Here is a 23432-nt window from a genome sequence, read left to right as displayed (position 1 = left end):
CCTGAATGGAGTGGTAGCAATAACATGCCATTATTCAAATCAATCAAACACTCTGAGGTATTTGTGCAAATGCCACCTAATTAATTGTATTTATAGCAGTGCTGAGTGATGTGTTAACTTTATGTGGAGTAGAAATGGATTTCAGACCTCAAGAGTTGCAGTCTCCATTTAGCTGTCATGCGCAACATCAGAAGGTGCCCCTGGACTCCATTTCACTTGTAAGTGACTGATTACTTTTTTTTAGGAGTGAATGACAAAAGGATAAAGCAGGATACCCTGCTGTTGACCTAGGAATAGATAGGTTGTGGGGGGAATTGACAAAGTGGGTAGAATCCCACTGGACCATGCTTTTAAGTATTTACTGGGACAAAAGGACTGTGAAAAGATGCTGTTCTGTCTCACTTTTAAGACTGACAATCAGCTGAATACAAGTGTAAGCCCTCACAGTTTTCCTTACTGCATGATTTGGATGAGTGTTAGTGGGTGAATGAGAGAGTGAGTGAGCGAGCACATTTCACCCCTTTGCCTGAAAAGGGGCAAATAGAATAAGCTATGGAAAAGGGTAATGAAAGATCTTATAGAACATTGAAGATCCTGTATCTGGGGAAAACTTTTTCTGTAATTGCTTATGATTCCTTAGGGAAGCATGTTCCATTGCTTAAGAATCATAAGGTAAAGGTAGCTAATAAGGGAAATTGGAGTTCGTATCCAATTAAATTTATGATATCATAAGGCAGCAAAGAGATAGTAGGATGCTGTGACTCTGCAGACAATGCATTAAATATTGTTCATTGCACTCTCTGAAATGACCTCTGAATTGACATGTTTCCTGCAGACTTCCCCTCTTTCCTTCTGTGCTATCAGAGGGAATTGATGACTGTTGCAGGTGATTGCTTCTTTGTCCTTTTTATGACTTTATCAGCCACAGTTTTGTGATGGCTTTGGGCAATGACAACAGCGCTAGTCAGGATGTTGGCTTTTAAAGAGCTTTTGAAAATGCACAAGCATAAATTGTAAAACTTGCTAACTGCCCTTCTTTCACACTGGAGTCTATGGTGCTGCCGATGAGGAGTACAAAAGCTAAGGGGGAAGCAGAAATGATTAGAAAGTGGTTAAGAAAGAGAAATTAAGTGCATGGAAACAAATTCCACAATCCAAGTTAAAGGAATAAATACAAGTTATCAAACTGAAAAAGATAATGAGAAAAACACCATCAGAGACTTTTATTACTAGTAAAATTACAACTGCAAAAATGGGAAATGAAGCAGTTCAACTAATTAAACTTTTCTTAGGCCAGAAGGGCTGTGTTATTATGGTGCATCATACTTCCATGAAGATTTCCAACACTGAAGAGAACCCAGGGCTGATTATATTTCTAAGGTTTAGGTAACTCACTATTCTCCAGGAGAAGGATAAATGGTTTCTTTAAAAAAAAATTCTTTTCTCATTCCTTCAGGTCAGTGCCCCTTTCACTCAGATTTGTTGGCCTTTGGCAAAAAGAGATGAGTTGGTTGGAACATGACTTATGAACTTTGAACCAGACATATTCAATAGAGAATGTTTTCCCTCTGTGGAGAGATTCTGTTCAGTTGAACAATGCATTAAGTAAATATGGACTAGTGCCCTGTAGCAAGGCAAAAGAATTTCCATTCCTTAATCTTATTGATTCCCATTTCTTTTGATCTTTCCCACACTTTGTTCCTGGCAAGTTAAAACCACTCAGATGATGACTGGAGTTCATGCTTGCATTTCTCTCAGCAGTGTGTGGGGGGGGGGCGAAAAGTAAAACTACACCTTACAGCAGTGATTTTTAATTTTTTTCGTCTCATGGCACACTGACAAAGTACTAAAATTGTCAAGGCACACCATCAGTTTTTTTGGCAATTGACAAGGCACACCGTGCTGTTGGTGGGGAGCTCATATCCCCATTGGCCCTATTAACAAATGACCCTCCCCAAAACTCTCGCGGCACACCTGCAGACAATTCGCAGCACACCAGTGTGCCATGGCACAGTGGTTGAAAATGGCTGCCTTACAGGTTAAAGTTGTATATTTTATGCTTGTTTTGACAACTGCTCCTTTCAAGCCTGTGGTTATGAAGATGTATTTTGGAAAGGTTTCTAATAGCAATTTTTAAAAGCATTGTTTTATAGCTGTGGCTTGCGTAACTTGTCTATGAGAAATCCAACCATGGCCAGTAATAATAATAACTAGGTATTTATATACTGCCTTTCTGGTCATCGAATTTGTCAGGGCTTTGGCATCCCAGGCCCTGTAAATTAAAGGAACAGCAACTGCACTGTCTAAGTTGCTGATTAGCAATCAGCTGCACCTGTTACAGGTGGGAGTCACATGACTTGGGGAGAGATGTGTGCAGAGTCATGTAGGCTATGGTGGAGTGGTGCAATGCACCACTGACCAGCCAATCAGAGTGGGTCACAAGACTGTCTTGTGACTATGAGGTTGCCCTACTCTGATTGGCTGGCCCCGGTATATATGGGGCAAGCACAGACACCAAGGTGTGGGTTGTTGTGGTGGAGTTTCTATGTGCCATGCTGCTGGTTTGTGTACTGATTTTGGACTGCCTTCTCGTGACTGTGACCTGCTGTATCCCTGACTTCTGGACCATTTGACTGACTACTCTTCTGCCTGCTTCTTTTACTGATACATGCTTCTGCAACAAACAAGCCTGTATCTGCTTCTTTGGCTCTGTTTGGGATCGCCTGCTTCTTTTGCTATCTCCCTACACTCCCCTGCCATTTTGCTATCAGGAAAGCAAGGGCTATCCTCCCCTGCTGACCTGTTTTGACTTTATTCAAGGCAGTTTACATAGGCAGGCGTTTCTAAATCCTTCAAGGGGATTTTTACAATCATAGAAGTTCTCTCTTTCAAGAACCAACAACATTTCAGAATGGATCTTCCTGGTTTGGTCTCACTTCTGGCCTCCAGTTCTCCCACATAGGCTGACAAGCAGCTCCATCTTCCATCTCTCACATGGAGGGCAGCCAAGCTGCTTCTTGCTCACACCAAGAGCAGGTGGAATCACTCAGCTCGGCTTGTCAGCTGCTTCAAGGTCTCGCCATTCTCAGCCATTCAGGGAGCTGCCGATGTCCTCAAACTGGCGACCTTCTGATGTTATCTTTGGGCTAATGGAGGCTCTACCCTCTAGACCAGACCTCCTGCCAGGCTTAAATTTTTCTAGTCTTAATTATACATATTCTAATATTTTTCTCTTAACCTTTGTAGTTGTGTACTTTTCAAAATGCTCTATCTTATCCTTGAAGAGGACATGAAGGGCACTGTTGTCTTCGATGGCTCCACATCAGACCCTTTTGACATCCGAAGCGGAGTGAAGCAGGGCTGTGTTCTTGCACCAACCTTGTTTGGGATTTTCTTCGCTGTCCTGCTGAAGCAGGCCTTTGGAACTGCAACAGAAGGCATCTATCTCCGGACCAGATCAGACGGAAAGCTCTTCAACCTCTCCAGGTTGAGAGCAAAGTCCAAAGTCCAGCTGAAATGTCTGCGTGACTTCCTCTTTGCCGACGATGCAGCTGTCACTACCCACTCTGCCAAAGATCTCCAGCAGCTCATGGATCGTTTTAGCAAAGCCTGCCAAGATTTTGGACTGACAATCAGCCTGAAGAAAACACAGGTCATGGTTCAGGATGTGGATTCACCTCCCTGCATTACAATCTCTGAGCATGAACTGGAGGTTGTCCATGACTTTGTGTACCTTGGCTCAACGATCTCCGACACTCTTTCTCTCGATACCGAGCTAAACAAGCGCATCGGTAAAGCAGCTACCACGTTTTCCAGACTCACAAAGAGAGTCTGGTCCAACAAGAAGCTGACGGAACATACCAAGATCCAGGTCTACAGAGCTTGCGTCCTGAGTACACTTCTGTACTGCAGCGAGTCATGGACTCTTCGCTCACAACAGGAGAGGAAACTGAGCGCTTTCCACATGCGCTGCCTCCGACGCATCCTCGGCATCACCTGGCAGGACAAAGTTCCAAACAACACAGTCCTGGAACGTGCTGGAATCCCTAGCATGTATTCACTGCTGAAACAGAGACGCCTGCGTTGGCTTGGTCATGTCGTGAGAATGGATGATAGCCGGATCCCAAAGAATCTCCTCTATGGAGAACTCGTGCAAGGAAAGCGCCCTACAGGTAGACCACAGCTGCGATACAAGGACATCTGCAAGAGGGATCTGAAGGCCTTAGGGATGGACCTCAACAAGTGGGAAACCCTGGCCTCTGAGCGGCCCGCTTGGAGGCAGGCTGTGCAGCATGGCCTTTCCCAGTTTGAAGAGACACTTTGCCAACAGTCTGAGGCAAAGAGGCAAAGAAGGAAGGCCCATAGCCAGGGAGACAGACCAGCGACAGACTGCACTTGCTCCCGGTGTGGAAGGGATTGTCACTCCCGAATTGGCCTTTTCAGCCACACTAGACGCTGTGTCAGAACCACCTTTCAGAGCGCGATACCATAGTCTTTCAAGACTGAAGGTTGCCAATACATGTATCTTATCCTGCCAGATAGGTGGCATACTTAATAACTATATAAGACCAGCAGGTTTTGATACAGTGTTTAGCACATGGTTATTGGTTAACATGACAAAGATCTTGGGCCTTATTCTCATATGTTTTTGAATTCAGTTGTAGCACACAGTTATACATCTGTGCTGGTTTTTTGGCATCTTGGTTTTACTGGTTTTTAATCATAAGAATATGTTTATGGACTCTATTGTCTATTTACATATATTTCTATTTGTGAAACTGCTGCTTATGGAATGGTTTACTTTCTAGTCACTTTACAAAAGCTACCTTCTACTTTACTGGTAAAGAGCATTTATTATACTTTTCTCTCAGTGTTCAGTATTGATTTTTCTTCTCCCTCCAGGTACCAGTTATATCATAAAAAGTCAAGGAAAATATGTTTTTCTAAAGGTTTTCTTCCTTGCTCATAAACAAAAGACTCAAGCACACACAAAGAACATTAAGGCATTTCTTTCTACGAAGATGTGAAGCCAGGGTAGAATTTCTAAAGTCTCCCTCCACCCCCTTTTTGACTTCAGAGGAAAAGCAGCCTTGTTTGAATTCATTCTGGAACCACCCCAGATTAATTTCAGTAGTATGTAGTCTGCTGCTCAGTTTTTACACAGAACTTGTTGAGAATTGAAAAGATCCAGCATAAAGATCAAGTGAAGAATATTGTCTTTTATGTGTATGGAGAAGTTTCTACTTCTCCCTTACATCTTCTGAAAGAAGTTCTTGCATTCATGTAGCTAGTCTTGTGATACAGAACAGTGTTATTGCCAAAGGCACTGAAATATTTAACAAGACAGCAACATGCTTCTAGAATCTTTGTTTTCAGAAACCTTCATGATGAGAGAGACTAGCAAACCTTGGAAACACATTTCTAAGTTTCAGCAGTCCTCTCATTACACAACTCAAAATGATGGATAATTGTCTTGAAGCTTGTGCAAAAGTGAAATGCTATGTTCTAGTACAGCATTTCTCAGCCTTTGTCTCCTGATGTACCACTTCTCATGTTCTAATTATCTTAAGTACACCAATACCTAAAATTTCAAATTCTATCGGGGTAATTGATTTTGTAAAGACTGAATCGTATTGTGAAAAATAGTATATTCATGCTTAATAATTAACAACCCAGTCCTAAAGGTGGCACCGCAGCCACATGTAGTGGCACCAAAGATACTGCTGCAACCTGCAGTCCTCCGGCAGCTGCTGGAGGACTCCTCAGGGGAAGGAGACTTTCAGTCCCTTCCCCCGGGGAGAGCCCCAAGCCCCGCAATGGGCTATTTTGCTGACGCAGACTTGAGAGACTCTGTGTTTGGGTTTCCGGCCCAACATAGAGTTCAGAGTCTGGCTTAGCAGAGCTCCACTGGTCCCACCCATTCCCACCCTGGTTCCTCTCCTTCCCACCCTGCCCTCCCTCCGCCCTCCCCTGAATGCCTCCCCCTGCCCCCAATGCCCTTACTGCCACCCAGAACTCTTACCTAGCTCCGAGCAGTGTCTGGCCTGCAATGGGCTCAGCACCAACTGACACTGGTCTGGTACCAGCTCTGACTCGGCGCAGGGTATTGCGGGTGTGCCTTATGGCCGATGTGCCTTATTGTGATATCCATTGCCAGTGGTATCCTCGTACTGCATGAAAGAGCTCAAGATTGGTCTCTAAGTAAATTATGCTTGTTGTTTTTTTTTTTTTAAATGTGAATAGAATGGAGGTTACAAAAATATTATTATTGAGATAGTTGTGCTTGCATCATTGAAACCAGTCTTTTGTCCCTTTGGCTGTATAAGTGGAAAGAAAAATCACATTGCGTTCTCATGAGCAACTTGGCAAAGGTTAGAGCCAGTTATGTACCACTGGCCAATAGTTCAAGTACCACCAGTGGTACTGGTTGAGAAACGCTGTTTTAGTATTTTGAGAAAAGTTCAGCAAAACCAACAGTCTAATTCAAGGCCATCTCAACTGCCAGGTGAAGCACAGGATGGATAGACATATATAGCATCACAAATAGGTTTCATTGTGCATATCTTTATATACAGGTGGACAAATGAGGTTGTGTCTTCAATTTCCTACACCAAGACCTCTCTTTTTCTCCAATTTCCGTCTTATGTCTGTCTCAGTCCCCACCATCAGTTTGTGTCTCACCTTGCTTTATCATCTTCTTCTTCTGGCCACTTTATGCAATAACTAATATATCTATCCACGTATAATGAAGGACTTCACACAGTGCTGTAGTTCATAAGCCTGTGTTTTCACAGAACATGCAGTCACATGATGTCTGAATGATCACACAAATGATCACACCTCCTTCCTCCATGCAGCGTTGTGTGGTGAAGGAGAAGCAGTGGAAATTGGAGGCTTAAGGTGTGTGCAACTCCTCTCTGGAAGCTTGTAGAATAGTTTAATCATTGGATAGATGAGGGAGAGTAAGGTCTAACCTTGGAGCAACCTGGCCCACAGGAGCTCTTGCTTTCTCCTCAGAGTAATCTCTAGTAAGACTGAAATCTCAGTTGTTCCAAGAGCCAATCCAGCCCACAGGCCATCAGTTTACAATCCCTAATTTAGGGATACAGAAGTTCCCCTACTTACAAATGTTCAACATAGGAACACACATTTTCTGCCCCAACTTCCTGTTTGCAGCCAATACTGTTGATTATAAGGTCATTCCCAGGGGCACAACTGAAACATTGTCAGCAAAAACTGACAATCTTCAGAGTGAAATTGACAGCTTCCTGAGTGAAACAGACAACACTGAGCATGGTACTGAGGGCTTCTGAGTGAATCAGAGGTTGGAAGTGAACATGACAGCATCCCAAGTGGAAACCAACAAATACAGCAATGGAGACAGTGATATTACTGTACCTTAAAAACAAAACAATTCAAAATGTTTGTAAATAGGAAAGCTTCTATATTCTGGTTTTACTGCTCTCTGAGCCAATGTTAACTAGTAGTTTCTTCAGGAACTTCAAGTCTGATGTAGTTTTCTATTGGTTTCCAGTATATCAGTGACTGTGGTGCTAATGAGCAATAGTAGCAGATCAATAATGCTTCCAACCTTGGAGATTTGAAAGCAGAAGCTAGAGGGGGGGAAAAACTGCAAATTCTGTAAAAGTAGCCCTGTGAAAGAAAATATTTTGGTCCAAACAGGAAAGGCCAATTTAAAAAACAGAATCCTTATGAAAGAAAATGGCTTAGTAAAGTATTGATAAAACATGTAGTTATTTCCAGGTGTTCTGATCTAGTGCTGTCATATTATTATCATTAATGGAACCTAAGATCTTGCAAATGAATGTAATGCTACTTCAAGTTTTTCCTCTGAAATATGCTGAAAAGCTATCTGTATTTTAAGTTACGCAACAATTTTAAACTGTGGAGGTTTCAGTAATAATAGTGGCAACCATTAGTGACATTCATCTTGAAGCCAGAAAGGATAAAATGGGTAAATGTGAGCATGTAACATTCTCTACATTTGTGAGGCAAGCCTTTCAGAGAATATCTTGCTTTGTACTATAGAATAATGTACTGCTGTGACCTGCTGCAGTAAATTGAGCAAAGCAGCAGTTGTGCATTTTATCTCTTTGCTATTGCCAAACTGTGTATAAATTCTTGACGAAGGTTTCTCATTGTCTCTTTAAAAACACTGAACATAAAGAATCTTCCAAACAGCAACATATTGATTTTTAGCATAATAGGCCATATGTCCTTAAAGATGTACCAATGGCTAAGCAGTTTTTGTATTCAGCTTTTTAATATAGGTAATGGCAATGGAATTGATATACCAGATTGTCAATATAAGTGAGTGTAGGGCAGCAGCAGAGGAGAGGAGGGAGGAGGAAGACTTTTGTATCAATAAAACAGTGGGGATTTGTTCATAGTGAGTTTTTCTAATAAGTGATAAATAACTGGTTGTCAATTTGCCATTGGAAGTATGCTTCTAGGAGCCTATGGCAGATCTATGGAAATGCAACTGACAATATGATTGTTAGTCTCCTTTGGCCTTTTGTTTAAAAGGCAAAGGCAGGATAGTCATATTTTAAAGAAACACAGTGCTTATGGGGTCCCCCCAAAGAGAAGAGATCCCACAGTGACAATTCTTGAGGCCAAGATGTCCAACATGGGTTTTAAATAAATATTATTACCAAGATGTTGAGATGCCAGCGATTTGACTGATCTCCTTGCATCATGGCCTGAATCCAGCATATTTCTGTGTGCCCAAAGGAGTTTGGGGCTTGCATTTCTTGATTCTCTTTCCTCATTTGTGGGAAGTCTGCCCTTTGGGTTTTTGTGTTGGTTCACTGTGGATGGCAGTTTTTTCACCTACCCCAGACTGGTGAGGGAGGGATGGTGTGTTCAGTCGGTTTCATGTTTTAAAAAAATGATAACTTGTGTTTAATAAGATTGCCCAACTTAAAACCCAAGCTGCAGTCTGGTGTCTTCATTGGGGAGTGCGAGGGTAAACAGAATGCCAGATTCAGGAGAGTGGCAGCGAGATTCAAGTTTTTTGTGCTCCCTGAGGAATCTAATGGGCTGCTGTGGGATACAGGAAACTGGACTAGTTGGACCCTGATCCAGCAGGGCTCTTCCTATATTATGATTAGTGCAGGACTGTGCTCTTTAAGAGCTGATAAGAGATTGAAAATTAGTATGCTGGAGGAAATGGGGCATTCAGAGGGTAAAAAGGAAAAGTTTCCCCACCTTTGGGCAAGCCTTGAGTTGCTCTCTTGGCCCCAGCCCATGTTTTTAATCATAATTGAACAAATAAGAGAGGCTTATCTATTTTATTCATGATGTCAGTTGATATACTTCATTAAAAGTCTTTACATAAACATTAGTAATATGTTTGTTGGTACTCTGGCATGGTTCGTCTCATGTTCTGTTTTTGAAGCAATATATAAACAAATTTTAGGAGCATTTTTGAACAGCACTTTTAGAATTAAATTTACTCCTAAAATAATAAACAGGAGTCAGTCCCAAAGGCTACCCACATCAACTTCCATTTTGTAATGCAGGCGCATCCTTGTGATATAAAACCTTATGACATTTTAATTAGGAAAATAGATCATGCAATTCCATATGATGGAATAAATTTTCCAAGCACTTCTGCCTTGGTCTACTGCATGTTTTTCTAAATTGGAATAAAAATGCATTAAAACTTGTCTAAATTAGATCAGTCTAAAAGTGTGGGGGGGGGGAGAGAAGAGAGAAACTGTTGTTTTTTAATTTATAGATGACCTTTTCCTGTGCTCTAAATCTGTGCAAAGCAATATTTTTATGCAATGGAAAGCTTTTGCAAAATGATAAGCGATTGTTTTTGATAAGTATCTGAATTGCCTGATTCTGTTAATTTTGTGTTACAGGCAAAGGAGAAGATAGCGATGTTCTCAGTATCAACGCAGATGCGTATGACAGTGACATTGAAGGCCTATGTAATGAAGAAGATAATCCAGATGTACCAGAAAGGATTGTCAGAAGTGGAGATGGTCCGATAGATGACCTTCAGAAGGACATTGAGAAAAGCGTGAATGAGATCCTGGGGCTTGCTGAATCTTCACCAAAGGAGTCTAAGGCAGCGACTTTAGCAGTTCCTCCAACAGATGATGTTCAGCCATCAGCACAGCAGCTGGAGCTCCTGGAGCTGGAGATGCGAGCTCGGGCTATTAAGGCTCTCATGAAAGCTGGAGATGTAAAAAAATAGCCCTAGGGCTGGTTCATTTGCACGATGTCTGTATTTGTTCTGATGGGTGTGATATCAGCTCTCTTCAGTGCTAAAATGTGTTTGGACTGGATTTGACATTCCTCATTCAAACTCTTTGTGTATTCTGACCGATGGCTGAAGTAGTTGGCAGCAGTTTGCATTGCCTTCAGTATGCTGCTTCTGTGACTTATACAGATTGATTGGTCTGACACTGTTTGACTCAGTTGTCCACTTTTTCTTTGTGCTAGATTATTTCATTACTGAGTCTGGATCAAACAGTGATGGGAAATATGCATCTCTAGCTGAATTTTGGTGCCTTACAGAACAATACAGTGTAGGGTGTTCACAGGATCAGCTCAGACTTTCTGGGGACTTTTAGGCCATTTGACACTAAGAAGCTTAATTGTGGTGGTAGATGAAAAAGAGGCAAATCCTTTGATGTATAGGTAGGGTATGGGGTATGTGAACTTAGAAACCACTCCGGAATTCCTTGTACCATCAGTTGTAACTTGGAAGTCTCACTTTTCAGTGGTACAAGTCTTGACCAAGCCGAAAATAGCATGTATGTCTTATGTCCTATATGGTCAAAATTGTGACTCTGGCTCTTCGTTGGTGCTTGAATAGATCTGGTGCCGACCATTGGTGTTCATAATCTCGCTAGCCTTCAATTAAAAATGTAATTTTTGTCTCCTGATTTGTCAAAAAGTTTGGTAACTGGATGCATAGACATATTAAAACATACTCTTTAGAAGGAACCTTTTGAGATTTGAGAGTACTTAGTGTGCGTGGCATTCAGTATCTCAAATAGCATTGTTTACTAGATGTGTTACTGCAGAAGATTTAAAAAGTAAATCAAAATTGGTAAGTTAATATGGCTAAAGGTAATTAGAAGTGCTCAGCTGATTCCTGAGATCAGGTGTAACAAAGCTATTTTCTTTCTTGGCACATATTTCATTTTACTGTTCTTTCCTTGCTGGTAACAGTTTTTCACTTCTGTTTAATGATAGAAAAGGAGACATTTACACCTTTTTTGCGGTCACCTTATTTATTTGTTATATGTGTGTCCATCTTATAAGATTGTGAAATGTCAATATGCTGCGATTTTGTTTGGAGGTAAACTTGCACCCATTATAAAGATTATCCACAGTTACTTATTTAGGGCTTACGGGGCATTGACATTCAGGTGTGTGAAAACAAGCAAAAAAATGAAACATCAACAAGTATGTGTGACTTAAATAAATAACATTGACCACATTATCATGCATACACAGGATGACTTTTTCAAATTTTTTTTTTTTTTTGCAGCTGTGAGTTGAAGGTGGTGCAGGTTAGTCTGCTGCCTGCCTTTAGAGAGTTGTTAAATGCAGCAGTCACTTGTGCTGTTGTATGGCACAGTAGGGGCGGTACTGCAGCCATTCTGGTAGATAGCTACTGACTAGATGGCAGCTGTTCATCCAAAATTACATATTTTTGTTTTGTTGCCTCCTTAAGCTTGAGGCAGAGCTGGGAGAACAGATTTGGTTATGAGTGAATTGGAAAATGAGGATTATTGTCTTTGTGTTTGAGGGACACACAATTGGCATAAGTGAGAAAAATTGGGATTTTTGTCGTCTTGGGTGGGTGGGGGGAGCAGACGAGACAAGATCTGGGAAGAAATGAGTTTGGAATGGAAAATTAATTGAAGCGGAAATGGAAGGGAACTGAGAGCCCAATCCTGAACTGCCCAGGACGCATGGCTGTGGCGACACCAAAAACTGCTGCAGCCATATCCTACGCACCCAAGGCAGCCACGGGCGGCACCATGGGAGAAGGGGACTTTCATCCCCTTCCCCCGGGTAAAGGGTGTAGCCCCACAATGAGGTAAAGGCCTTCATGTTGGGTGGCGAGCCCAACATGGAGGCTTAGTATCCAGTGGAGCTTTGCTCTACCAGTCCCGCCTCCCTCCCCATTCCCTCCCCCCAGCATGCCTCACACTCTCTCTCCACCCTCCGCCTGCCTCCCCCCTCCCCGGAATGCCCCCTCCTCCCTGCCCCCCCCCCACTTTCCTCTCCACTGCTTGGCGGTCTATGTGATCACTGAGCGGTGGAGGACGGGCACTCATCCGGCGCTAGCCCAGTGCCAGTCAGCGCTGAGCTAGCATGGGCGCTTGCCCAGCATTAGTTCTCACAAATGTGCCTTATGGCATGTTTAAGACAGTGCACACCGGTGGTAAGCACATGTTTTCTCATTCCGCCTCCTGAACAGTAGAGGCCAACCATTTTGTTAAATGATTCTTTGCTGCTTCACTGTTGGCAAGACTGCAGTTGGATTTTCTAAATAAAAAGGTGTAACTCCCCCGAGAGTCAAAAGTACCAATTATTCCTGGGAAGAGGCTTTAATGCTGTTTTTATGGTGATTTGATAGAGAACAATAATTAGACTTCAAAATGTCACTTTTAAAAGACAAATTATAGGCATTTCCATGGTACAATTCGGGTTTGTTTGCAGCGTTTTCTTTTATTATAGTGTTTTGCATTTGCAGGGAAATGTTTTGCCTAAACTGCTTAGAAAACCAGAGACCTGGTTAATTTGCTTCTAAACATCTCCAGGATTTTTGCCATCTTTTGGATTTAAAATAATTAGCTGCAAGGTATTAATACATTGATCATGAAGCTGGCAGGTTATTAGATAGCAATAAAAATAAAAACGGATGAAGTCTCCTAAAGGCAACATCATAAAAATGCTGCCAATGAAGGAATTGTCCTTCAAATGTTTCCAACTATTCAGCTGTGAAGCTGGTATTATAGATCACTCTGCCCAGCTTGGAAAAAGGAGTTTAAAGCCTCTCACTCCAAGTGGCTCCAAGTAAGAACATAAGAACAGCCCCACTGGATCAGGCCATAGGCCCATCTAGTCCAGCTTCCTGTATTTCACAGCAGCCCACCAAATGCCCCAGGGAGCACACCAGATAACAAGAGACCTCATCCTGGTGCCCTCCCCTACATCTGGCATTCTGACTTAACCCATTCCTAAAATCAGGAGGTTGCGCATACACATCATGGCTTGTACCCCATAATGGATTTTTCCTCCAGAAACTCGTCCAATCCCCTTTTAAAGGCGTCTAGGCTAGACGCCAGCACCACATCCTGTGGCAAGGAGTTCCACAGACCGACCACGCGCTGAGTAAAGAAATATTTTCTTTTGTCTGTCCTAACCCGCCCAACACTCAATTTTAGTGGATGTCCCCTGGTTCTGGTATTATGTGAGAGTGTAAAGAGCATCTCCCTATCCACTCTGTCCATCCCCTGCATAATTTTGTATGTCTCAATCATGTCCCCCCTCAAGCATCTCTTTTCTAGGCTGAAGAGGCCCAAACGCCGTAGCCTTTCCTCATAAGGAAGGTGCCCCAGCCCCGTAATCATCTTAGTCGCTCTCTTTTGCACCTTTTCCATTTCCACTATGTCTTTTTTGAGATGCGGCGACCAGAACTGGACACAATACTCCAGGTGTGGCCTTACCATCGATTTGTACAACGGCATTATAATACTAACCGTTTTGTTCTCAATACCCTTCCTAATGATCCCAAGCATAGAATTGGCCTTCTTCACTGCCGCCGCACATTGGGTCGACACTTTCATCGACCTGTCCACCACCACCCCAAGATCTCTCTCCTGATCTGTCACAGACAGCTCAGAACCCATCAGCCTATATCTAAAGTTTTGATTTTTTGCCCCAATGTGCATGACTTTACACTTACTGACATTGAAGCGCATCTGCCATTTTGCTGCCCATTCTGCCAGTCTGGAGAGATCCTTCTGGAGCTCCTCACAATCACTTCTGGTCTTTACCACTCGGAAAAGTTTGGTGTCGTCTGCAAACTTAGCCACTTCACTGCTCAACCCTGTCTCCCGGTCATTTATGAAGAGGTTGAAAAGCACCGGTCCCAGGACAGATCCTTGGGCCAAGTAAAGAAAAATAGTCTCCAGGGCCTTCCCAAATATTAACAGTTCTTTCCTTCCACTTGTCTGAAGCTGTCTCCTGCTACTCCACAGGCAGGGGGATCTCAATGTTGTAGCAGGAAAGGGGAGAAAAGACATGCAAGTGTACCACCCCATCTACTGCCTGAAATGATACAATCCAAGGAATGCTGTACCACATGATTTATCTGGTGCAGTGTTTCTCAACATTTGTCCTTTACGTGGTCCATCTATTCAAACTACCATTGGAAATAACTGGCGATGACATCATCTGGGTTGGAAAGCCAGATGCGATGCGGCAAACACCAGTAAGAGACTTATGGTGGACAGGAGGATTTTTTGAGTGCCAACAATCATGCTTTGGAGTTCTGTCCGCTGAGTTGAGCCTCCTACCGCTGTTTGTTGTGTTGTGTTGCGTTCCTGGTCTCACTGCTGGGTGGCAGGGGTCCCACAAGTACCACCAGACACTACCTCAAATACCACTGGTGGCACCCATACCACTGGTTGAGTAACACTGATCTAGTGTACATTGGTAAGATGGTTGGTAGGCAGGCAGTATTTATCTCATTCAAGGGTGGAGTCAAGAGGGAGCAGGGAGGAGGCTGAGATCTGGCATTTGTCCCCCAGCAGGAGCAATGGCATTGGTGGCCAGAGCACATGAAACTTTTGTCAAAGGACCATAGAGGAGAAGGCCATCATCTTTCCCTAGGGCTATCTGGGACACAGCTTGTTGCTCATGGTTATATTAAGGCAGGGGTGTCCAAACTTTTGGGCAGGAGGGCCACATCATCTCTCTGACACTGTGTCGAGGGCCGGGGGGGGGGGAAGAATTAATTTGCATTAAAATTTGAATAATTTACATAAATGAATTTATTAGAGATGGGACTTATATGAACGAATGAAGGTCTTGCAGTAGCTCAAGGCCTATAAAAGGCCTTGCCCTAAGCAAGGCCAGCCTTTCCTTTGCTGCCACTGCTGCATCACAGACGTGAAACAGCAAGCAGTGGAGGGAGCCCTCGTCCCACAGCTCAGGCGAGAGTTGAACAGTTGTCCTCATACTGAGAGCAGTTGCGTTGGGCCAGCATGGGCTCCAGCAAGTCTGCGGGGGGGCCAGAGGCTCATTGGAGACTGGGGGCTCCCTGAGGGCCTGATTGGGAGCCCCTGAGGGCCGCAAGTGGTCCCCGGGCCAGGGTTTGGGCACCCCTGTATTAAGGCTACAGTCCTGTGCAAATTCACCTGGGAAAAAGTACTATTGAACACAGTGAGACCTGGTTCAGAGTAAAATGTAACCAAAAAATAACTTGGAAACTTATTATATTTCATTTAAAGTTCTAGCTCATTTCATTCCAACCTCTTTGAATGATGGCAATAGTTTTAAAACAAAACACAGAAACACTGAAAAAACCAATTTAAAAAATCCCACTAACTGTAAATATAAAAGACGTATTCCAAGTAGAAAGAAGTGGCAGGAGAAGAAAACACTCTAATGAAGAAATGTAAAGACCTATTGTTATTTTTTGGTTACATTTTTAATGGGAGTCTGGTCATGATGAGCCCCTGCACTGTAAAATTTACCCCTAACACGCTGTTACATTTCCAGTTTAGTTAAGATAAGATCAAATAAGGATCAGTGTAGATCAAAAGTCCGTCTAGTCTGGCATCCACCTTATCAGATGCTTGTGGTAGCCCAACAGCAGGTCATAGAGACAAATAGCCCTCTCCCACCATTGCTTCTCAGCAACTGGTATTCAGAAGCATGATGCCTCTGGATCCAGATCAAGGGAATGCATAAGGTGTTTAGTGATCCTGGAGGTCAGTAGTCAGACACAACACAGGGGCACACAGCTCACATGTCCTCTGCTTCTTGGCCTAGTTAGGACATGCATGCAAAGCGGTTTGGATAGCTTGTCTGACAATGGCCTATCCTTCTTTTGGTAGGACCACTTTACTTCAAAAGCCATGTATTTATCCACTGGTGAGGTTAGCCCAACTGATGGTTAAAGCTGAAGAGTTAGGTCATGGAGGTAGCTGTGAGATGGGATCAGCTGTAAACTATGCTCTCCAAAATGACGAGGAAATGCACAATTTTAGGAGTCCAGATCCCAAAATTAAAACTTTAATATTAAGCCCTGTAGTTTAGTCATGATAATATAAAGCTTCATGTTTATTGCTAAGTCAATCTGCAATATGTGCAGAGGGGGGAAAAACTGTGTTTATTATGTTTACCTTATTTACGGCCAAATTTAAATGTTAAAATACTGCAATTTTTTTGTCAAGGCTCATGTTTTATGGTCCTTTCTTTCCATTAATATTAAAATATGTAAACAGGATACATAAAAGGTGAAGAAAAGTCTGAAGCCCGTAAAAAGCTGCACACCAGTTAATCAAAGTGACTCTGTAGTCAGAGGGGGAAAGAACCAAAGAGCGTAACTGTAAATATTGCATGGTTATTAAACTATGGAGCACAAGATATCATCTGTGCTGAAAAAAAATGCATCTTCATATGGTCCAACAGCCCCCTCTGGAAATGCATGGCCAAATTACAACCTTTTCCAGAGGTTTTTTTAAGGGTTAACACCCATATAAATGAAAATCCTTTCATTCATGTGTTTTATGCTGCCGGCTATTTGATAAATGTTTCTGATTGCAAGTTCCTTTTATAAAGCAATGCCACATCCATTTTGAATTCCTTCCTCTAATTTGACTCATTTGCACTTAAATGTGAGGACTTCGAAAGAAAAATTAAAAGCTTCCCTCCACTATTCTTAACTCTGGTACAAACTTACAGTAAATCAACATTTTGTAGTTGGTCCTGATGAATTTTATTCAGAGAGCAATCTAGCCCGAGTGGAGCACCTTTCAGTTTTGTTGACTTCAATGGAAGAGCTGAGCGTGTGCCCAGTTTCCACAGCTTTTTAAGAATTAATGCCATGCAGAATTGGGACTCCACTGGTGACCTTTAATACTACCTGCTACTTGATATATGCTTAGGTTGTAACTTCCTTTTATAAATCTGTTGCCATGCCCAGCTATCATATTATAAAGTTCTCCTTGTAGATGTGTTAGTCATGGTTGAATTTGCCAATGTCATTCAGTAGGATCTATAAGAGCATTTTCCAAATGCTTCATACTTTTTAAGATCAATGGAACTTAGGCATCCCTCCTTAGCATATTTTCTTGGATGTAACTTCTGCTGAAATCAGTGGGGCTTACTGCTATTAAAAGTAAATAAACTTGGGCATTACTTTGTCTTACAATTCTACAATGGATGTTGATTTGGATGTGACTCCAAGTAAGCATGTATAAGACAGGAGCTTTAGATTTTTTTCTTTCCTTGTCGCTCACCTAATTTCAAAGGTTCTGAATAAGCAACAAAAGCCTTAAAACGGATATAGAATCACCAAATTCATTCATTTAATTTTCATCCTGCCTTTCTCCCTGAAGGGCATCAAAGGCAGATTAGATTTTTAAACAGATTAAAAATACATATAAAGTACATTTTAAAAATACATAAAATGATAAAATACATTTTTTGTGTTGAAACATGTGAAACCACAGAATGTTACCCATTCTCCACTTGAAGTTTGCTGAATGAAATAAGTATTTTCCATGACTTTCAGAACTATTACATCACCATGAGCTAAAGCCAGAGATGCAGTCATGGTTAGTATTAATTACATGCAATATTACAGGCAAGGCAAAATTAGAGCAGGTGCAAGGGCAGCTGCACAGCTGCAATTACACCTGTGGGTCACATCATGTGACCAACAGAGGAGAAAAGTGTTTTCTAGAAACACATGCCATCTTGCAGCTTCCCCTGGCTTCTAATGGCTGGACTAAGGAAGTATGGGCAATATAAACCTCTTCTAGTGCATAATATTTAATTAATATTTTTAACCAGTTAGATGTTTGTTAGAAACATTTTTGCCTGTTCCAAACTAACCAATGAAATATCTGGACCAACTAATTTTCCTGGAACCATGGGTCAGATTAACTTCCCTTCAATGACGGATCCCCATCTTGGCTTTGGCAGATTTCCTGATTAAGGAACGACGGTATTTCTGATTTTTGTCAGAGTATATCCAGTTCTTTGTTAAGAGGTGCTTGAAGCAAATACACTGAAGGAGACCATGAAGGAGCAAATAAAATGGTCTTTGTGATGTCTTCCTGGGTGCTTTGAGGAACAATGCAAGAAAGTAGATCTCAAACTTGAGATTCCTAAACCTTTTTGGCTCAGTCTGTGTACCTTCAGGCTTCATTTCATATGAATTTCCTTGGTCTGGACTTCTTTGTCATATGTTTACAACCTAGTGGGGCTTGGGGCAAGGTGTAGTCAGTGGTAGCACCATAGTTTTGGCACATTTGCCCAGTGATGTTTGTCAGGCGGCCTTACCATTGGGGTTCAGATAAAGTGAAAACCTTTCATTTTTCCTGGTGTTTTAATTTGAATGGATGTTGCTGCCACTGCTGCTTGCTTTCCTGCTTGTTTAGTTGTTATATAGCAAGCTTGATTCTGGAGATGGGACCTCATCTTTTGTACCTTGTGGCTGAAAGGTGACAAATGTTTATAAATAACAGAATCACATGTATTTCTTGTAAGCATCCTGTAGGGATATTTCAAAATGACTTCCTCTAAAATGTTGGTTTTTTTTAAAATACAGGTTGGACCCCCCCCCCCCCCCCCGATCCCAAAACCTGCGGAAAATGGAATCTGTGGCTGGGGTCCAGTAGGACTTCTGGAAGCACTAGAAGTGCATTTCCAACACCTCTGTGAGGCCTCCATGGGTCTCAGAAAGCCGCCTGAATGCAAACAGAAGTCACTTCCGCTCATGTCCAGAAGGTTCTCTGTGGGTCCTTCAGATGCAGGTTTAGAATCCGCAAGGATAAAGAGGACATACTGTATTGCTAGCTGAAGATGCTTGCTGAAAGGCCTGCTTACCCTATCTTTAGGAAAAAAGTTGGGAGAAAAACAACTGGGAAAGATCTTGAAGTCTGGAGAGCCGCTGCCTGTTAGTGTCAACAATAATGCACTAGGTGGACCCCATGATCTGACTCAGCACATTTTTGTAAGTTCAACATTTTAGCGGCTGGAATGTTGTCAGAGAATGTGACAACTGTGTGGATGGATTGGCAAGAGGAGTCCTGTGGAATGGGCTCCATGTTCCTTTTGAGGAGCTGGTGCTGCTTTAAAACAAGCACTGTCTGGGGCCTGCCTGCTCCCCTCTGCTCAGCCGGAATCTCCATAAATATGCAAATATCACAAAAATGCCTTAAGTATCCTGTATTCTCTTGCCGCAAACTAAATCTATGAATGACTGCACCTGGCACTTCCAGTTGCTCAGGGGTGTGGAAGGGGGAACCACGCAACAGTATTTACTTCTGATTAATTGCCTTGCTTACAATATCTAATGAAATCTATAATTTACTCGCTGAATCCACTGCTATCTAGTTATTAGGAGCTGCCCTGTTAACCTGAGCCACTCTTACAGGCGATGGCACGAAAACAGTGCTTTCCTTGTAGACAATGCGTAGATGAACATGAACTGAAATCTTAGCACGGATCCAGCCATATATAATAAAGTTAAAAACAAAACCCCATGCCAAGAAGGAGGATAGTAAGCTACTTGGCCACCAGCAGTGCTTCTCTTCCCATTTGTAGGAAAGGCAGATAGCATTGTCACTACTGTTCATCAAATATCAATAGGCCAAAGGGAATAAACCTGGCAGAGTTAGATCGCTGGTCGACGAATTGCTGCAGGCTTCATAAAGCTGTATGGTGTATAATATATGCTGATCATTGAATGTTCTAATGCAGGAGGGGCAGGAGGTCTGGTCTAGAGGGTAGAGCCTCTGTCTGCCTGAAGATAACATCCACAAGGTCACCAGTTCGAGGCCACCGGCACCATGCGACCTTGAAGCAGCTGACAAGCTGAAGCCGAGCCATTCCATCTGCTCTGAGTGTGGGAGGATGGAGGCCAGAATGTGAAGCCAGATCGGAATGAAACACCTTGAATGTAGTCGTTCTTGAAAGAAAGAACCTTCTTTCAAATTGTAAAAATCCCTATTTAATAAGGGATTTAAATAAAAGCCTGCCTATGTAAACCGCCTTGAATAAAGTCTTGAATAAAGACCAAGAAAGGCGGTATATAAATACCTGTTGTTGTTGTTGTTGTTGTTATTCTAATTGGCACAGAATCAGTGGGCAGAGTTTGACACATCAGACCTATAAAGTTGATGAGGGATTTAATTTGAAAGGCAAGAGATTTCATGAGGACAAGGAAGAAAATTGGAGATTTTTGGTGGTTGCTTTTTAAAAAAAAAAACAAAAAAACACCTTGATGATGTGTGCAAATGCAGACTTCTTACCTGAGCATTTACATTTTAACATGAATAAGTGGTTCCAGTGAACAGCAAATTCCTCTGTGACAGCTAAAAATGGTGCTGGAATTTTGTCTTGGCAAGCTTGTGTACACAAGAATAACAAAGATATGCTTCTTTGTTTTGGGGGTAAAGCAGAAGCCCCTGCATTTAGGGATGTCAAACACATTTCATATAGTGAGCCAAATAGCATTCATGGCACCTGCTGAGGGCCAGAAGTGACATCATTAAGGAGGAAGTAACATCATTAAGCAGATGATGGCAAGAAATAAGCACTTTGTTTTCAGACAGAAACTCATTAGCTGCAAATGACAAAAGAGAAAAAAAGTGAAAATCTTGTTCATAATTTCAAGAGTCCAACAATACACTGGGAGAACCCAGTTATAAGGGGTGGAATATATTGCTTCCAGGGGCTGCATCCCGCCCATGGGCCTTATGTTTGACACCTCTGATGTAGAACTTAAGCATGAAATGCCTGTTTCAACTCCAAATTCACCGGGGGGGGGGGGGTCCCTCATGTACTGACACATTAATACTGGGTGTTGCAAATGTGCATGTCTGCAAAACCCTGCATGGAGTCAGCGCCAGCCCAGCGTCAATTGGCACTGAACTCAGTGCTGGGTGGTCACTGCCTGGAGCTAGGTAAGGATGGCAGTGAGGGCTTTGGGGGTGGGGGGAGGGGAGGAGTTGCACAATACTGTTCAACAAAATAGGAAGGATGAGTCATGCTGGGAACTTTCAACATGTCCCATATTTAGTGGCTACAAGGAAGGAGTGAGGTAAGTGAAGGGGATTGCTGCAGCCCATGCTCAAAAAACGTGTAGACAATAGCCATTTGCCACTCAACACTCCACCTGAAAGCCCTGTGACTTGACCCAGGAGAGCAGAATTTTAAAAGCCAGCTTCCTAAGCCACTAGAATGGATTCTTCCTCCTCATTCTCCATAATCCATTTGTCTACATTTTCAAGCCTGAAAGAGAAGGTGCCTGCCCGATCAGTTTAAATTTCATTGACACAGTGAGCAAACATTCAAAATACCTCCTTTAAAGACTTGGAAAGGTAGATAAAGAGGAAGCAACAACAGGTGAACTCTCACTCTCTGAGGAGCTGATGGGTGCAGTTCGCCATGGTTTGATCTGAACTATGTGCAAACAGCCCCAGCTGCTGGATTAGGCTAAGAACTCCACCTCCAGGGCCCATCTGTACTTCATCCAGCTCAGGACATAGAAAGCTGTTTTCAGGTGATCTTAACTCTCTCCAGATCAGTACATTGCAGCAGCCACACAGGTGTCTATGGAGACAAGCCTTTTTCCAAATCAGACCATTGGTCTGTCTAGCACAGTACTGTCAACATTGCTTTGTAGCAACTCCCCCAAATTTCCAACAGGCGTCTTTTCCCAGCATATCTGTAGAAGCAGGCGCTGCAGCCTGAGAACTTTTGCATGCAAAGCATCTGCTCTATCGCTGAGCTACAGTCTCTCCCCCCCCTCCCGATAGAAAGTTGAGGTGGTGATAAAATAAATGGTTCCTCCCTTACCTTCTCCCATTGAGGGAGAGGAAAGGAAAGAAATCTAAATAATTAAATGGGTATGGTGGCAAGCCCACACTTCTCTCTAGCAAGCTTTTCTTGCTCCGTATGTGCCATGCACCCCTTGCGTAAAACGAAACTGCATCTTCTCTGTTTTAATTCCCCACACCGCTATATACCCAGAGCAATAGAAATATTTTACTATGGCAGCTTGCTCTTTGTGGCTTCTTGTGTTGGTATTGATAAAGTGTTATAATCAACGCTTTGTCTTGCTACCTCATTTTAATTTTTTCCCCCTGTGTGTTTATCTCGGTGGGGAACTCTAAACTATATTTTTATAATGTCCTCTTTCTCTGCAAACTTTTATCTTCTGCTGGTGAAAAAGATTAATAATCCCCTTACCTTCGCTGCAAAAGGTTTAATAAACAATGCTTAATTAAAACAAGGGAAACACAATAAACCCAAAGGGTTCTGCTTTAGTGTTGCATATTTGTGTCATTTTTCTTGTTTGTTGTAGGGGCTTAAAAAAAAGAGGACCATGAAGGTGGGGGAGAGGAGGGAAGGGCCAGCAGAGAATATCAGAGTTTTACATTTAATTGAACTAACAGCATGTGCTGACAAGTAATAAATAACAGCAGAACGCAGTGACTAAATAAATTGGTTTCCTCAAGCAATGATTCATCCTCTGTCTTTCATTGCCATCAAGTTAAGAGAGAGCTTCTTTTTGTCAGCTACTAGGAGAAATATTTAATAGCAGAACAATCTTTTTTTTTCTTCCCCCATTGCAACCACGACAGACCTTCTAAGTGCCCAGAATTATTGGAAATAAATAAAAATGTAGTAATTAACAGAACCCCCCTCCCCCGTATTGGGGCTACCAATTGGCTTATAAGCAGGGCTTGCAACTAAAGCTTTCTTGAAAATATCATGTAGTGATTCTGTTGCCAGCAAACTCAGTTGACCAGTGGCTTTTGATTCAATTGATCTGACTGATTAGTAAGAAGTTAATTGCAAAGGAAAGAACATACTCCTTTCCCACAATGGATCTAGGATTGTCAAGCGCTAAGATTTTGAACAAATGAAATTTGAAGTGAATTTCAGGGTTCCTCCCAAGGAAAAACATTTGAGAATTTCAAAGGAAGCCAAATGAGTTTCTAGAAGACAAGTAAAATTTCTCAGTGGGTTTCTCCGCACCCCTGCAAATTCATGACCACAGAAGGTGGTGATGGCCTCTAGCTTAAAAGTTCTTTAAAAAAAAAAAAAAGGATTAGATGAATTCATTATTCCATATATTTGTTCAGCTGTGACAAGTTTGGCATAAATCTGCTGCTCTATACCAT

The 23432-nt window shown here is 42.3% G+C and overlaps 1 protein-coding gene across 1 annotated transcript in view; it reads left to right on the top strand.

Annotated features, from left to right (window-relative positions):
• The window catches only part of CAAP1 (caspase activity and apoptosis inhibitor 1), a 34413-nt gene extending 21780 nt beyond the window's left edge, over positions 1-12633 (top strand). The window contains exon 6 of the mRNA XM_066618571.1: positions 9894-12633. Coding sequence (XP_066474668.1) covers positions 9894-10231 — 338 coding nt within the window. The 3' untranslated portion in view covers positions 10232-12633. The remainder of the gene's footprint in view (positions 1-9893) is intronic.
• The last annotated feature ends 10799 nt before the right edge of the window (positions 12634-23432 follow it).

This window comes from Tiliqua scincoides, chromosome 2, assembly GCF_035046505.1.
Source record: "Tiliqua scincoides isolate rTilSci1 chromosome 2, rTilSci1.hap2, whole genome shotgun sequence".
Taxonomy (NCBI): domain Eukaryota; kingdom Metazoa; phylum Chordata; class Lepidosauria; order Squamata; family Scincidae; genus Tiliqua; species Tiliqua scincoides.
This window is presented reverse-complemented; position numbering and strand designations above follow the sequence as displayed.